Source organism: Peromyscus leucopus, chromosome 4 (assembly GCF_004664715.2).
Source record: "Peromyscus leucopus breed LL Stock chromosome 4, UCI_PerLeu_2.1, whole genome shotgun sequence".
NCBI classification, from domain to species: Eukaryota; Metazoa; Chordata; class Mammalia; order Rodentia; family Cricetidae; genus Peromyscus; species Peromyscus leucopus.
The window spans coordinates 67,439,862-67,456,942 of NC_051066.1; the positions used below are offsets into that span (position 1 = coordinate 67,439,862).

Genomic DNA, 17,081 nt, shown 5'->3' on the forward strand with positions numbered 1-17,081 from the left:
GGCCCTGTGCATGCTACACAGGTCCTTTACCACTGAACTACATCCCCAGACCCGGGAAATTGTTTTTGCTGTTGTTTATTTTTCTTTCTCCTAGGAGTATGTGATGTATATGAGTGTTTCTAAGTGTGTGGGCACATACATGTGTGCAGGGTTGCACATGTGTAGAGACCTAAGGTTGACGTCAGGAATCTTCCTCCATCATGTTCCACCTTATTAAATGAGGCAGGGTGTCTCAACTGAATCCACAACTGACTGACAGTAGTCTGCCCAGCCAGCTTACCCAGAATCCCACCTGTTGTGTAATATTTGTTGACACTGTGAAGATAGACCTTTGCAAAGCACCTTCTGACTGGTTTAATAAAGAGCTGAATGGCCAATATCTAGGCAGGAAGAGGTTAGACTGGACTTCTGGGGACAGAGAGGACTCTGGGAAGAAGAAAGACAGTCACCAGTGGACACAGAGGGGAACAGACATTGAGGAGGAAAGGTAAAAGCCACGAGTCACATGGTAACATGTAGATGAGTAGAAATGGGTTAATTTAAATTACAATAGCTAGCAGGACAAGCCTAAGCTGTTGGCCAAGCTTTCATAATTCAATATAAGTCTCCGTGTCTTTTTTTTTTTTTTTTTTTGTGAGCTGGCGGCCCAAAGATAAATCCATCTACACCCACCTCTACCTTCCCAGTGCTGGCCGTGACTTACAGGTGGGCTGCTTTGCCCACTTGGTCTTTATGTGGCTTCTGAAGATCTGACTCTGGTTCTCAATGCTTGCACGACAAGCACTTTAACAACCAGATCATCCCCCAGCCCCAAAGCTTGCTTGTGAATTTCTTAAACTCCCTTTCTAGATTTGAAATGTATGTCTGCAGGACCTCAACATCCAGTCAACAGGAGCTGTAGCTGCACAGAAACAAAAGGACTCTGAAAAGCTGGGGTTCACGAGGGAAGTTGCAAAACTATAGAAATAATACTAGAACCTGTGAATGCCAAACAGACTATGTACATTGCAAGGAGGCTGATGAGTAACGCAAGGTCCTTGATATTTACCTGTACAGTATTACATATTCATGCCCTTGTTTTCTGGAGAGTCTGTAGGCTGGTGTCACCCTCGTAATAGCGAGAAGAGACTTCAGCAGCAGGGACAGTCTGTTGTATACAGTGTAGGAAACTTTGATTTCTTTGTCACACCTGAGAAACAAAAAGACACTGCCAGTCTATGCTATGGAAATGCCGCAACTCTGCCAAACACAATCTGAACTCAAGATGCACTTAGGAGCTCCAGTGCTGCAGGGTGGTAGCGTGTGCCTTTAATTCCAGCACTTCAGAGGCAGAGGCGGGGGCGGATCCAGTTCCAGGCCAGAGATCTACAGAGCAAGTTCTAGGACAGGCAGGGATACACAGAAAAAAACCATTAAAAAAAAAAAAAAAAAAAAAGAAGCCGGGGGTGGTGACGGCAGCACTCGGGAGGCCAGCCTGGTCTACAGCACAAGATCCAGGACAGAACCCTGTCTCAAAAATGAGAGAGCTCAGGGTTGGGGATTTAGCTCAGTGGTAGGGCGCTTGCCTAACAAGTGCAAGACCCTGGGTTCGGTCCTCAGCTCAAAAAAAAAAAAAAAAGGATGGAAAAAAAGAGCGAGAGCGAGAGAGCTCTGCCAGCATGCTGCTGAGGAAGTCAGAGTATGCATCTATGTTAGATACAGGTAAGCACCAGGAGAACCCACTGTGGTTTTGTCTACTTAAAAACAACCTAACAACACTGCAAATTATTCTCAGCCTGCTGCTTATTGTCAAGGTTCTGTCTTTGGAGCTATTTAACTCTATATAGAAAATTTGGAGAAAAAAATCTATTTGTTACAAAAGTTTGGATAACCCGTCAACTGCTTTTCTATTCAAGGAAAACAAATGTCCATACCCGACACATACTCTTTTTGAAAACTCAAGCGTCAGGCAGGTGGTGAGCTAATTTGCCTTGAAAGACAAAAACAGGGGAAGGAGGGGACATTCCAACCCATCACAGTACGATAAGAGCAATGAGGAGAGATCTCACTGGCTAGCTGCCCCACAGAACACCATGCTGCAGGAGCGCCCAGGGGACTTCATCAGAGACAGAGCTGTACTCTGGAAAAACAACAATCGCTTTCCCCTCGTGAGTCACTCTGGACCCATACTCCCTCTGAAGGTCGTCTCTGTGCCTAGGCTGGAAGCCAAGCACGAAGCAAATCACAGTGAAGCCTGCAGGCTCTGCTCACCGGTCAGAATGCCTCTCTGTGGCTGACAACAGAGCCCGCTTTCACATGATGTCACTGCTTAGCCTCAGCTACCACACCAAAGAGTGGGACACAGAAACACTTACTTTTCATTCATTTCAAGACACCAAATTTCCAACTCCATGGAGTCTCCCTGCAGACGGGACAGGAGAAACACATTTCAATTATTAAAAGTTATCTGACTTGTCATCCTACAATCACAAGAATATTGGCGACTACAGATCAACAAAAAAGAAAAGAAGAACAATTTAGAAACAGTAGCTTTTCTAAAAAGTTGGATCATGCTATCTATACAATATTTTTGTCTTATTTTTTTAATAAACATATCGTGGAATTTTCCTTCTAACTGAAAATTACAGAGAGGAGGAGGAGACAAAGGGAGAAAGATCAAGAGAGACTGATTTTTATTTTCTTTTGTAGTACAGGGGATCATCTCCAGGCTTCGTGGTCACCATGAATCTACTAGTCAGCTACTCTAGCAGAATCTCCACATTCTGGGCCACTGTTCATGATTACCCCGTATACTACCATTTTATCTATCCAGGTCTCCTGTTTTTTGACATATTTCTAGTTTTTTACCACTACAAGAAAAACACTTTTCCTTTAATTGTATTTATTTCTTTAGTGTGGTGGTGGGCCACAGCACACATATGGAAATCAGGGTACAACTTTTGGGTACTGGTTCTCTTCTACCATATAGGATTCAGGGAGCAAACTCAGCTCATCAGACTTGGTGACAAGCACCTCACTGTTGAGCCATCTTACCAACTCTAGGCTTTGCTTTTTGAGACAGAGTCTCATGCTCACTTTGGCTGTGCATATATTAAAATTGGAACAAGAGAGTCTCATTATGCAAAATAAACTAGCCAAAAACCTCTCAATCCTCCTGTCTCAATTTCCGTAGTGCTGGTATTGGGGAGAGGTACTACCACACCTGATAAGAATATACAGTTTTAAAACTTTTCAAGGCTTTGTACATGCTAGCTAGGCTGTACTACTAGTCCATATCTCCAGTCCTAAAATTTTTGATATATATTTTCCAAACTGCCCTTTAGAAAGACAGATATTTTTCAAGTGACAGAAGAGCCTTTCACTTCAATTCTACAGGTATTATTTTTAAGTGACATCATCAGTTTAGGAAAGGTTATTTTTACCTTAAACATCTTTTAGCTGATAACATCAGCCAAATTGTCCCTCTGTACATTATTCTGAACAAGTAGGCAAGAAAAGACTCAATTCGTAATTCCTCAGCTTTATAGCATTCCTATGTCATGAGCATGGGTAACACCTGGGTTGAATCCCCAGCAGAGCAAAAAAGTGTAAATCAAACGCCCCAATTCTGCCAGGTGGTGCTGCCAAACACCTTTAGTCCCAGCACTCAGGAGACAGAGACAGGCAGATCTCTGAGTTTGAGGCCAGCCTGGTCTAGAGAGTGAGTTCCAGGACAGCCAGAGCTACAGAGAAGCCCTGTCTCGAACTTCCTGCCCCTCAAATCTCCAATTCCTTCAAAAAATGATGAGAAATTCATAAAGAAAAGGAACATGAATAAAGCTAAAAATGAATTGGAAGCAGGGGATGAAGAGCCTTGCATGCCAAGAAAGACAACCAAGTCCAGCATGGCCTTACCTCAGAAGTCTTGAGTGAGATCTCCACACACATAGAGCGCCCCACAGCAGGCAGCTGCCCTGACAGGGCCTTCTTTGCTTCATGTGTTACTTCTGGGATGTCTTTGATTGCTAAATTGAACTAAAAACCAGGAGAGATTTCTGTGTGAAAACCTCTCAAGGAGTATTATGGGAACACAGAGTGCATGCAGATATTGCCTTTAGCTGAGCTGGAGAGCTGGCTCAGCAGTCAAGAGCACTGACTGCTCTTCAGAGGACCTGGGTTCAATTCCCAGCATCCACACGGCAGCTCACAACTGTCTTTAACTCTAAGATCTGATACCTTCACACAGACAGACATGCAGGCAGAACACCAATGCACATAAAATAAAAATTAAAAAAATTATTTTAAAAAAGGAACACTAAGCCACTTCTTCCTCCCCTATGGGAAGCAGTTTGCACCAAAGTCCCAAGTCTGAAGCGCACGCCTTTAATCCCAGCACTCGGGAGACAGGCAGGCCGATCTCTGTGAGTTCAAGGCCATCCTAGGCTACAGAGTGAGATCCAGGAAAGTCTCCGAAGCTAGACAGAGAAACCGTGTCTCAAAAAAAACCAAAACCTACCCCCCTCCCCAAAATAAAATCCCAAGTCTCACGCTAAAAGTTAATTACCTATTACACAGATTAGCTGCCAAGATATTAGTTTATCTCCTAAGTACTATATTTTGCCATGTTACAGGAGAAAGTCAAGGTCCAAACATATAGGAGACTAATTTTTATAAAGAATGTACACACTTTCTATACAAATGGGTCAACTGACTAAGCAACTCTATGAGCAGTACTTCTCACACGACAGTAGGGCATTTTATATTCATTCCTTTTGACAGACACCAGAATACACAGCCATTAGCAAAGAACAGGAATTTACCCAATCTGAACCCGTTGGGGAAGAAGATGAGCGGGTGCAAATCTTTTCACCAAGTCGAGCCTGGACAATTACTTGGACAGTCTGAAAACAAAGCACAAAATAAAAAATGGCTTGGGGTTAGAGCCTGAGCAATGCTAAAAATAGAAAAAAAAGGGGGGGGAGGAGAGGAAAAAGAAAAGAAAAACAAAATGATTTATCTCCTTTTGGGGTTAAAATCCTGCGCAAGCAGGGTTAAAATGAGGCTCCAGGGAGGTGCAGAGGCATAAGAGCAAACAGAAAGACAGTGCCCCCAGAACAATACTGTAAGCATTCCTGAGGGGGGAGCAGCCAGTAATAATCAGTAGGAGGCTTGTGCTCTAGAGTGACCTCACATGGCAGAAGGAAAGCTGCACGTGGTGGCCACGGTGTTCATAAATGTCCACTGACACAAATTTGGTTATCACAGTAGATTTAAAACAAGAACTGCACAATTATCCATACAGCTTTGCTCATGCAGCTTGTTTCTTCCAGATCATTTTACCATCGGAATTGATGACATGGCTTGCACAGTAATTGTTGCAAGGAAGGAGTGATATAGGTAGAAATAACCTTTAGATTCAGAAAACATAATATTCAAATTATACCTGGAGTTCTCCACTTACTGGGAAGAGAAGAATTCATAAAAATTAGTGGGACAGTTAATTCTAATTGTCAATTTTTGCATTACAAAATTGTCAAAAAAGAAACAAAAAATTAAGCTGGGCGGTGGTGGGGCACACTTTTAATCTCAGCACTCCAGAGGCAGAGGCAAATGGATTTCTGAGTTTGAGCTCAGGCTGGTCTACAGAGCAAGTTTCAAGACAGCCAGGGCTACACAGAGAAACCCTGTCTCAATGAAACAAAACAAAATAAAACAAAACATAACAAAAAAACCTGTATAGTATTAGTGAAACTTGTCTTTGGGTGGAACCATCCACTCCATGGCTGAAGTAATGGACTAATAAAAAGGGAAAGGAAGCTGGAGCAGAGACAGTAGTGAGGACGCTGGCTGCAGTCACGAGGACGGGGTGGGATGCCAGACCCCACACAGAAAGCCAGGCAGGCCACAAACGCCTGTAACTCCAGCTCTGAGGGGTTCAACATCCTCTTCGCTTCCATCGGAGCACCAATGTATGCACAAGAGCGAGCATGCGCGCGCGCGCGCACACGCACACACACACACACACACACACACACACACTGCAGACTGACATTTAAGGACTGGCAAGATGGCTCAGTAGCAACCCCGAGGACCCGAGTTCAATCACCAGGCCCCACAGCTGGAAGGAGAGAACAGACTCCTGCAAGTGCTTCCACACAAGTGCGGCACATGCGCGCACACACACGCACACTATGTAACAATAATGTGAAATGCTACACACACACACACACACACACACACACACACACACACACACACACAATGTAGCAATAACGTGAAATGGTCCAAAGGAGTATGGAGCAGTGCTCACACATGCAATCCTAGCACTTGGAAGGCTGAGGCGGGACTGCCATGGGTTAGAAGCCTAGCAGGGTTACAAAGTGAAACCTTATCTGACTAACAAGAGTTAGCCAGATGGGCACTGGAATTTTCTTTTCTCTACTTCCTGCTCCAGCGTGACATGAGGAAGCAGTCTCCAGCCTCCATAGTGGACTACATTCTCAGAACTATGAGACCGAACAGATCTCGCTCCTGTCAAGAACCTGGTCACAGCAACGAGAACAGTACCTAATACACTGGGCATTTTAGTGTTCGTTGAAGCTGCGGGAAAGATGCACAAAGGCCGCCCATCCCAGTTCACAGTCTTTATTCCCACCTCAAGGGAATATACTGTGTCAATAACCTGGCATAACTATTTGACATTTCTACAGATAGCCTTACAAAAAAATTTTTGAACAAGTAGCTGTGGAAAATTGGAAGCTACTTTTACTTACACCCCCAATTCTACCCCCACACTTCACAGTTTCGTTTACAACAGACAGAAGTATCCCTGAAAATGGGCAAGCTGCAAGCTGTTATGCTACGTTTCCAAGGGAGGCGAAGGGGGAAGCATGAACGATATTTCTAGCTGTTCCCAGCCCAAGAGAATGGACATATTACCTTGAGTGCAAAAAACTTAATAAACTTGTCCAGGTCCTTTCTGTCCTGGGAATTGAGATCAGTTTCCATTGCCTATGGGAACCTGTAATAGAACACAAGAGGGTGACGACAAGTGTGACTAATCCTTTAAAAAGAGATCACTGCGTCAGAGCACAGACATCAGTCACGTGGGAGTGGGAGAGACGAAACTTCTTTCAGTTAAAGATACCCAAGGAGAAAATATTAAAATACTATCTCTTGAGGAAAATAATCCCACACGAACAGCCATATATAGGAACCTACGAATGCCTGAGGTCAAGTGCACTCATTCTGAAGTTCTGGGTATGATGCATGTGTGTAGGCCCATCGTGCCAGAGCACATGGAGCCGCCGCCGCCGTCAGAGGACAAGCTCCAGTGCTGGGTCACCCACCTGGAGATTCTCCTGCCTCCACGGCGATGCTGCCACAGGAGGACTGGGTCTGCAGATCCCCAGAACTGTGCCTGGCTTGATGTGCGTTCTGGGGGTTCACACTCAAGTCCTCCAACGTGCACAACAAGCACTTCGCCACTCTGCACTGGGCACCACCCACAAGCACTGAGCCACCATCACCCTAGTCAGATTCTGAACTTTGAGCTTTCAGTAGATTATCTAATTTTAATGAGAAATTGTGCAAACACATGTGAGTTCATCTACATTATGTCAAAAGGCCACCAATCAATCTCACTTTTTAAGGTTCCAGATCTGTTTTGAGAAACTGGTGACTTGAAAAGTTCTTTCTTCACAGTAACAAACTCATACTTATATCTCAACAAGTTCACAAATTTCCAAAGCGCATGGGAGCCCAGCCTCCATCATCTATCCTAGAGTGAACTGGAATGAACTAGCTTGAGATGACTGATAAAAGCAGAGCATGCCCGCCATGTTAGTAACAGGGAGGAGAAGGGCTGATGGGCACACCACAGTGGGCTGTGCATCTTCTGTGCCAGACACAGCCTCCTCCAGCCCTCAGGAGCAGCACCTCAGCTGAAAGAGAACTTTACCAACTGATACAACCTAGACTGATTCTGCAAAATGAGAGGCAAGGAAACCAGTTAGATCCTTGGCAAGAATCCACGCTTGTGGTCAAGGCTAAAGCTCCAGTGCAGACATGATAGGGAAAACTGCCTGGGTGGGAGACACTGTAGAAGGAGAGCTGACTAGAGGCGGACTGTAGAAAGGGCATGCATCTGTGCCAGGGCTTAACTGTGGATAACTGAAAAGCAAGTCGGGTAAGATTTAATGAGATTTCATTTTGCAGTAGTGGTTCCCAACCTTCCTAATGCTGCAATCCTTTAATAGAGTTGCGAATGTTGTGGGGACCCCAACCATAACATTATTTTTGTTGCTACTTTAGAACTATAATTTTGCTACTGTTATGAATCATAATGTAAATATTTGTGTTTTCTGATGGTCTTAGGATACCCCCATGAAAAGGTCGCTCTACCCACTAAAGGGGATGAAACCTACAGGTTGAGAACCACTGTTTTACAACATATAGGGAAGCCAAAAAGGGAATTGGTTTTAAGGAAATGGGTAAACAAAGGCGAGCACTCCAACAGGAAATGAATTTTATTAAAAAGTGTATTGAGATATAACATACACTTAACTTATGGAGATATAATTTAGTGAAGTGCACAATTCTTGGGTAGACAGAATAATAAATATTTTGATATGTATTAAAGAATCACAATCCAAATCAAGTTATAAAACATTTCTGACATATTCCAGAAGGCTCAGTCAATAAAATAACCAAAAGGTAACCATTATTCTGACTTTATCATCATAAAGAAACCTCTATATTGCTGCATACAGCAGTAGTTTATTCTTTTGCATTACGTATAGTATTTCATTTTATGGCTATACCACAATTTCTAAAATAAATTGTACTGAACTGGGAGTATTGCTCAGTGGTAGAGGATGTGCTCAATACAGAAGAGATCCTAGATCCAATCCTTAGCAACAAACCCAAAAAGTAAATAGATAAAAATCTACGCTGGGCTGTGGTGTTGCACACCTTTAATCCCAGCACTTGGGAGGCAGAGGCAGGTGGATCTCGAGTTCGAGGCCAGCCTGGTTACAGAGCAAGATCCAAGACAGCCAAAAGCTACACAGAGAAACCCTGTCTCGAAAACAAACAAATAATAAATAAAATCTGTTGGTAAAACATTTAGGTTATTTCTTAGTTCAAAAAATTTTTTTATAACATTTACTTGTTCATATGTTAATGAAAACAAAAGAGGTCCAGCCCCTATCGCTTTCTCCCAGAGTCTGTGGAAGAATCTAACAACCAGCTGAGGATCTAAACTTGGGGATAACGAAAGAATCTAAGCACACTGAGTTCTTTAGTCCATTAACTTCATTCTTCTAAATCAATTCTATCCACATAGCTTCTTTTCTGTTCTCATACTCAGCTCCTCTGTCCCTTCTTCTGCTGTTCTCTCATTGTTCTAAACTTAGTTCTTCTTCATCTTCCTCTCCATCTTTGTTCCCAAGCTTACACACACACACACACACACACACACACACACACACACACACACACACACGAATGTTTACAACTTGTTAGTAAAAACTACAAAGTAAACTCTCAGGGACAACTATTCTGATAAGAGTCACACTTGGCAAAGACTTGGTCAACTTACCTGGTGACTGACAACAGCTGAAGGTTATAAAAAGTTCTGCCTATCTCTTAAACGGATAGCTCCAAGGGTTACAAGAGAAGAAATTAAACCAATGAGAGATTTAAGGAAAAGGCAAGGAATATGTGTATTATTTTATGTGATTAATAATATCCAGACATGGTTTGTCAGTTAACAGCCTTTTTCTGTTGATCACCCGAATCTCAGGACCTATATATACATAATTAGTCTACTGAGCCTAAAATCTTGTACTAAAAACTGGTGTAGAAATAAATACAAAGTGTTAATTGTTTTTTGAATCCGAGTGGGAAGGTGCCGGTGGAGGAAGCTTAGGGCAACATAGGTGCTATTGCTCTCTTGAAGGACTAAGATATGACAAGGCCAGACACCTGCACAGTAACTTCTAGTTCACTATAATTCTTTGAAGGGTTTTAATCCAACAAGGCCAGGCACCTGCAATTCCACTCTGTAAAAGTTCTACGAGGACATTTGTCTGGCCAATTTTGCCCTGTCAGTAGCTAAGGATGGAGAACAAGACCTCTCTCTGAGTGTCTACAGTCCACATGGAACAATAGACCTAGTTATGAAGCATATTTTAGTACGTTTCTATTCACCAAAATTGCAGTTAAATAAGAAACCATCTTCTAGACTATCTGCAATCACATGTGTCCATAAGATTGAGAAGTAATCCTGAGATTACATGTACATATAACATAGAGATGCACAGTAAATGGGAGCTAGCATAGTTGTGACCACACAAGAAGTTTACAACAAGACACAGCCCATTCATTCAAAGGGAGTCCTTCCCTAACACCTTGCATGATGTGTGGCCGCGGTCCTGCTGAGCTCCTGGCCTGGCTCCAGAGAGCAGCACCTAGCCCTAATCCTTCCTTTGTTTAAACCACACCTTCTGTTTCTCTTACCTTTTGTTTCTCTTATCACCCTATGTGAATCTTGTCTGAGAGTCAAGGATCAGAGTCCCGCAAGGATCAGAGGCTTATGCAAAACTTGGAACCTCCACGCATTGTTTTCCAGAAATTTACATACTTTTAGAAGCCAAATTTTGTATGTGTCCATGTCTTGTGTTTGAAGTATTCTTTGATGACACCTTTGGCCAGAGACTCTCTCTCCGCCTTAATCCTCAACCACTACACAACTGCAACAGACTACTTTGCCAGGGTCCCTCTAGATCAATTCTGTAACCAGGGTCCCTCTAGATCAATTCTGTAACCAGGGTTCCTCTAGATCAATTCTGTAACCAGGGTCCCTCTAGATCAATTCTGTAACCAGGGTCCCTCTAGATCAATTCTGTAACCAGGGTCCCCTCTAGATCAATTCTGGAACCAGGGTTCCTCTAGATCAATTCTGTAACCAGGGTCCTCTAGATCAGTTCTGTAGAGGCCTACCTATTCTCCTAGTTCCTTACTGTCATCAACCCCCCCCCCTTTTTTTTTTTAAGATTTATTTATTTATTATGTATACAGTGTTCTGCCTGCATGTATGCCTGCAGTCCAGAAGAGGGCACCAGATCTCATTACAGGTGGTTGTGAGCCACCATGTGGTTGTTGGGAACTGAACTCAGGTCCTCTGGAAGAGCAGCCAATGCTCTTAACTGCTGAGCCATCTCTCCAGCCACCTTGTCATCAACCTTTATTAGGCTGAGTTAGTGCACAGCACAAGGCCCTCCACCAACTTGACATAGGCTCATCAGAGTCGGATGCAAACACATGGAGAGACTTGTTTAAGGTTTTGGCAGGTTCTCAAATTCTAGGTGTTAGGCCCTAATGGATAGAGAAGTCTTCAGCATTTCTTGTAAAGCAATGTGGTGGTTTGAATGAGAATGGCCCCCACAGGTTCATGTTTGAATACTTGCCCCAAGTTGGTAGAACTGTTTAGAAGGATTAGGAGGTGTGTATGAGGCTTCAAAAGCCCACGCCATTCCCAGTTGGCTCTTTGCCTCATGATTGTGGATCAAGATGTGAGCTCTCAGCTACTGCTCCAGCACCATGCCTGTCTGCCTACTGCCATGCTCCTCCATGATAGCCATGGACTCTCATGATCTAAAACTATAAGCCTCAAATTAAGCATTTTGTTTGTAACTTACCTTGCTCATGGCAATTAATCACAGCAATAGAAAAGTATCTAAGACAAACAGTATTAATAACTACTCCATCAACAATTACCTTCCTTGACCATGAAGGTGGGTTACGGATGGAACTAAATCTTGAAGGCACCTGAGATCCTCCATGCAACATATAGGCAGCAGGAGAAACGCAGAGACTTTCAATTTTTTTTTTTTTTTTTTTTTTTTTGGAGACAGGGTTTCTCCGTGTAGCTTTGCGCCTTTCCTGGAACTCACTTGGTAGACCAGGCTGGCCTCGAACTCATAGAGATTCGCCTGCCTCTGCCTCCCGAGTGCTGGGATTAAAGGCGTGCGCCACCACCGCCGGTGAGACTTTCAATTTGAAACTAGACTTCACTGCATAGGTATGACTGAAAGCTGTGCAACCACATGAATGTGCAATAAAGTGATAAGAAGGGCATGAGCTAATGCTAGCAGATTGGGTGAGGAAAGAAACAAAAAGGCTGGTGGAGGGCCAGAGGCCTTCCTTCTGCAATGGGAGGGTTTTTGTTGTTGTTTTGCAATTAGAGTTTTGTGAAGTCCTACCAGACAAGATAAGCCAGTTGAATTTCCTTATGGGCAGTGTCTCATAGCAGCAGAAGATTAGAGAAAACTGCATGTGGAGGCCAGAGGACAATGTGAACCCAGTCCAGCTCTTCTTTTTGAGACAGTGTCTCTCACTGGCCTCGAACTCACAATGTAGACTCGGCTGGTGGCCATTAAGCCCCAGGGATCCACATGTCTCTGTTTTAGCAGTTCTGCGAATACAAGGAGACCCTCCTATACCCAGCTACATTTGTGTAGGTTCTGAGGATGGGACCTCAAGCACTTTAACAACTAAGCACTCTCCCCAGCCCAAGAAAAATGGTCATTTTAGTAGTCTCTATGGGGGAGAAAATAGAGCTATGAATAAAAGACAGAAAAAGGTCAAAGACAGAAACATTTTGCTTCCTCAGGCCTGCTCCCGAAGCCTCATGCCCAACATTATTCTAATAATTCAGGGAATAATAATAAGGCTTATAAAAGCAATCATCCACAGGGCTGGAGACACAGTTCAACAGTTAAGAGCACTTGCTGGACAGGAATTTGGATCCCAGCACCCATGTCAATTCACAGATGCCTGTGTCTCCGGCTCCAAATGATAAGAAGCCCTCTTCTGGCCTCCGTGAGTACCCCCAGCAGACACAAGCACACTCATATAAATTAGAGACAAAACACTCCAAAATCCACATAAATGCTGGATGGGTTTAACAACATCTGTATTCCCAGAACAAGATGGCTAGCTAGACTAAATAAATCAATGGTCTCTGGGTTCTAGTAAGAGACCCTGCCTCAATATATAAGGTAAAAAGCAACCGAATATACCTGATATCAAACTCTGTCCTCCTCATGTACCTTTACATACACATGTATGTACACATATGTGCTGCCATACATGCACAAAAACATGCAAAAAAAGAAAAAAAGGGAAATGCACTCAAATAAGCAAAGAAGTAGTTAAAAGTCAAGCATGATAGCTTGTACTTATGAATTTAGTACTCAGGAGGGACAGGTAGGAAGATTGTTTGGGGCCTTGCCTGGGCACTCAGTGAGACTATCTCAAAAATCAAAGTAAAAGGCGGGCTGGCATGTAGTTAGTAGTAGAGGGCCTACTATCATGTGTGAGGCCCTAGATTTCATTCCTACAACCAAACAACAATAACAACAACAAAAAACCAAAGAAGTAAAACCATTCTTGTTTGCAGAAAACAAGTTTACAAGTTAAAACAATGACAAAAAACAACCAGACATGGTGGCCCATACCTTTAATCCCAGCACTCTGAAGACAGAGGCAGGAGAACCTCTGTGAGTTCAAGGTTAGCCTGGTCCACATAGGGAATTCCAGGACAAGGCTATGTAGAGAGACTCTGTCTCAGAAAAAAAACCCAAAAAACAATAAATACCCCAAAGCAGTGGTTTTCAACTCATGAGTTGGGACCCCTTTGGAAGTTGAACAACTTTTTCACAGAGGTTGCATATTAGATATCTGCGTATTAGATATTTAAATTACAATTCATGACAGTAGCAAAATTACAGTTATACAGTAACAACAAAAATAATGTTATGGTTGGGGTCACAACATAAGGAACTGTATTAAAGGGCGCAGCATCAGGGAGGTTGAGAACCACTGCTCTAAAGACTGTTAACAAAGAAATCAAGCAGGGCGGTGGTGGCGCACACCTTTAATCCCAGCACTCAGATCTCTGTGAGTTTGAGGCCAGCCTGGGCTACCAAGTGAGTTCCAGGAAAGGTGCAAAGTTACACAGAGAAACCCTGTCTCCAAAAAACAAAAAAACAAAAATAAAACCATTAGACCTAAATAAAAATTTAATCCGGTAAAATTTCAGGATGATAAATCTAAATACAAAATCAGTAGCCTTTTATAGCCAACAGCAAACTATGTAAATAGGAAAAATAAGAAAACATCCCTTGGGCTGGAGAGATGGCTCAGAGGTTAAGAACACTGACTGCTCTTCCAGAGGTCCTGAGTTCAATTCCCAGCAACCACATGGTGGCTCACAACCATCTGTAATGAGATTGGGTGCCCTCTTCTGGCCTGAAGACATACATGCAGGCAGAACACTGTATACATAATAAATAAATCTTAAAAAAAAAAAAAAAAGAAAAAAAACATCCCTCATATACAACTACAAAAAGACTATTTATGAATTAATTTAATCAAAGTAGTGAAGATTTTAGCACTGAAAACTATAAAACAATCAAAAATAGAATTGAAGACATAAGTAAACAGATATCCCGTGCTCATGGAGTAGAATTAATAATCTTAAAAATGTCTTACTCAAACTGATCTGCAAGGTCAGTCCAATTCCTATGAAAATACCAATGACATTCATCACAAAAATAGAAAGAAAAACCCTAAAATGTGTATAGAATCCGAAAAACTCCCCGAAGAGCCACAGCAATCTTGAACAAAAAGAATAAACACAGAGATTTTCACACCACCTGGCTTCAAAATCTACAAAGAAAGAGCGGCCGAACAGCAGGGCCTGGCATAAATATAGACACAGAGCAGAGAGGACGAAAAGCCCAGAAACACACCACACATTTTCTGTCAAGTGATTTTGAAAAAGGTGCAAAAAGTTCAGAAAAGGAAGACAGTCTCTTCAATGAAGTGTTGGGAAAACTAGATGTTTGTATATAGAATTAAACCAGAGGCTTATGTCTCACTATATTAAAAAAAAAATCAATTCAAAATGGGCTGGAGACTTAATATTTAAGACCCGAAACTATGAAAGTCCTAGAAGAAACAGACAGAAGAACTCCATGACATTGGTCTGGGCAATGATATTTCTGGAAATGACTTCAAAAACACGGGGCTCGGAATGAAGCCACAAATCCTTTGTGTGTGTGGCTGTCTGCTTTCTTGAGCCCTTTTCTGTCTATAAACACTCTTGTGCTCAGCTCATCAGAACATTTATTTCCTAGCTGTCCAATTGTAGGATCTAAAATAAGCCCAATCTGGAACTGTAAACAACTGTAATGCTGTCCTTTAGCAGGGTTCACCACCCACGGTTCTGAAGCAATGCAGCAAGGATGGAGATAGAAAGGTGCTGCAGGATTACACTGCCCCCATTCTTTACACTCAAGGAGAGTCAGTCTAGTCTTTACACTCAAGGAGAGTCAGTCTAGTCTTTACACTCAAGGAGAGTCAGTCTAGTCTTGCCACCAGAACTAGAAACACTGTGGGTTTTAAACTTTCTGCACAGGGGGCAGCACTGAAAATGGGTAACTACAACTATTGAGGCCCAAAGGTGCTGATCCACCATGGGGAGTTCGCTACCTCTAGGGCAGCAGTGTCAGCTGCTGCCACACCTGCTCCCTTACCCTCAATTTGCCTTTGAGGGAATCTTTGTCTGAATCCTACAAGGAGACCCATGGGGCTGGGGATTTGGCTGAGAGGGCAAGTGTGAGGACTTGAGTTAAATTCCAAGAACTCTTGTAAATCTGGAGGTGGTAGTCTCTATGTGTAATCCCAGTGCGCCTACAGGAAGACAGGCAGAGACAGGGGAATCCCTGGAAATCAAAGGTCTAACGAGCCGGAAGAATGCAGCATTGAACAAGAGACCGGTCTCCAACAAGGTGGAAGATGAAGACTGACACACAAGGTCATCTTCTCATCTTCCCACTTATTCCAGTCACACACACACACACACACACACACACACACACACACACACACACACACACAGAATAAAGACAAATAAGATCCTCAACTGAACTTGTTTTCCTATCCTTTACTACCATGCAATCTAATGCTGCTGTGTTGCCGGGCGGTGGTAGCTCACGCCTTTAATCCCAGCACTCGGGAGAGAGAGCAAGGTGAGTTCGAGGCCAGCCTGGTCTACAGAACGAGATCCAGGATAGGCACCAAAACTATATGGAGAAACCCTGTCTCTGAAAAACAAAAATAAATAAATAAATAAATAAATAAATAAATAAATAAATAAGTAAGTAAATACTGCTGTGGAGACTACTTGCTGGGCTTCTTTTTCACAGCTATCACTTCTTGTCTAGGAGGAAATCACTTGGACAGTTACTTTGCCTTCTGTAAGCTTAGGCTGTGATTATAGTAAAGCATTGTCATCAGACTGTTTATGAGCCAGAAGTTTTGAGGAACTCTTCAGAGTGACTTTCAGTCAACCCCATGTAATGTCAGCAGAGAAAATGGGCAGAGTGATTCTGAAAAGGTAATGGGTGTTACTGGCACCTTCAAGACAGAGCTCAGTCACTGAAACCAGTAAGGAGTGATCCTGTGTCAAGTCCAGAATTGGACACACATGCTAGGAAACCAGTTCTATTAGTTCAGTCAAGGTTTTGAGGAACAATTGTTCACTTATAAGGAACAATTAATACAACAATTCCAACTTGCTGAGAAACAAGATAGCTAAGCAAACACAAGTGCAGGTAACGAATACGTTACCTTTTCTAATGAGGGCACTTTGGGAAACGCAACCAATAGCGGATGGCTAATTGCAATCACCCCATTAGAAATGTCTCATGCTCCTTCCTACAGCATGTGCAGCCTCCCTGGCCCTGCTCCTCTCCAATTCCTCTATGCACAACCTTTGCAACTCCCAGTCCCTAAGATGGAGGAAAAGGACAGTAGTCCCCTACTGTCTTTTCAAAATTATTGGTCCTTGAATAAATCTCATTCCTTCCTACCAATACCTGTTACTTACCCTAGCCTACAGCTATACAACTCTAATTTGACATTTAATTCTGGAAATACTAACCAGAGAGGCAAATGGGTTGGACTTAGCACTGGAATGCTGAGGCAGGAGGATCTCAGGTTCCAGGACAAATAGGCCAATACAGCAACAA

General features: G+C 42.9%; 1 protein-coding gene across 21 annotated transcripts in view; it reads right to left on the reverse strand.

Moving 5' to 3' along the window:
• Atg13 (autophagy related 13) overlaps positions 1-17,081 on the reverse strand; it is a 42,751-nt gene that overhangs the window by 13,820 nt on the left and 11,850 nt on the right. For all 21 annotated transcript variants that reach the window (XM_037205000.1, XM_037204997.1, XM_028878929.2 and 18 more), the window contains 5 exons: positions 6,919-7,000; positions 4,800-4,880; positions 3,895-4,014; positions 2,355-2,401; positions 1,049-1,189 (listed from right to left, as the gene is read on the reverse strand). In XM_037205000.1, the coding sequence (XP_037060895.1) occupies positions 1,049-1,189; positions 2,355-2,401; positions 3,895-4,014; positions 4,800-4,880; positions 6,919-6,987 (458 nt within the window). In that variant the 5' untranslated portion in view covers positions 6,988-7,000. The remainder of the gene's footprint in view (positions 1-1,048; positions 1,190-2,354; positions 2,402-3,894; positions 4,015-4,799; positions 4,881-6,918; positions 7,001-17,081) is intronic.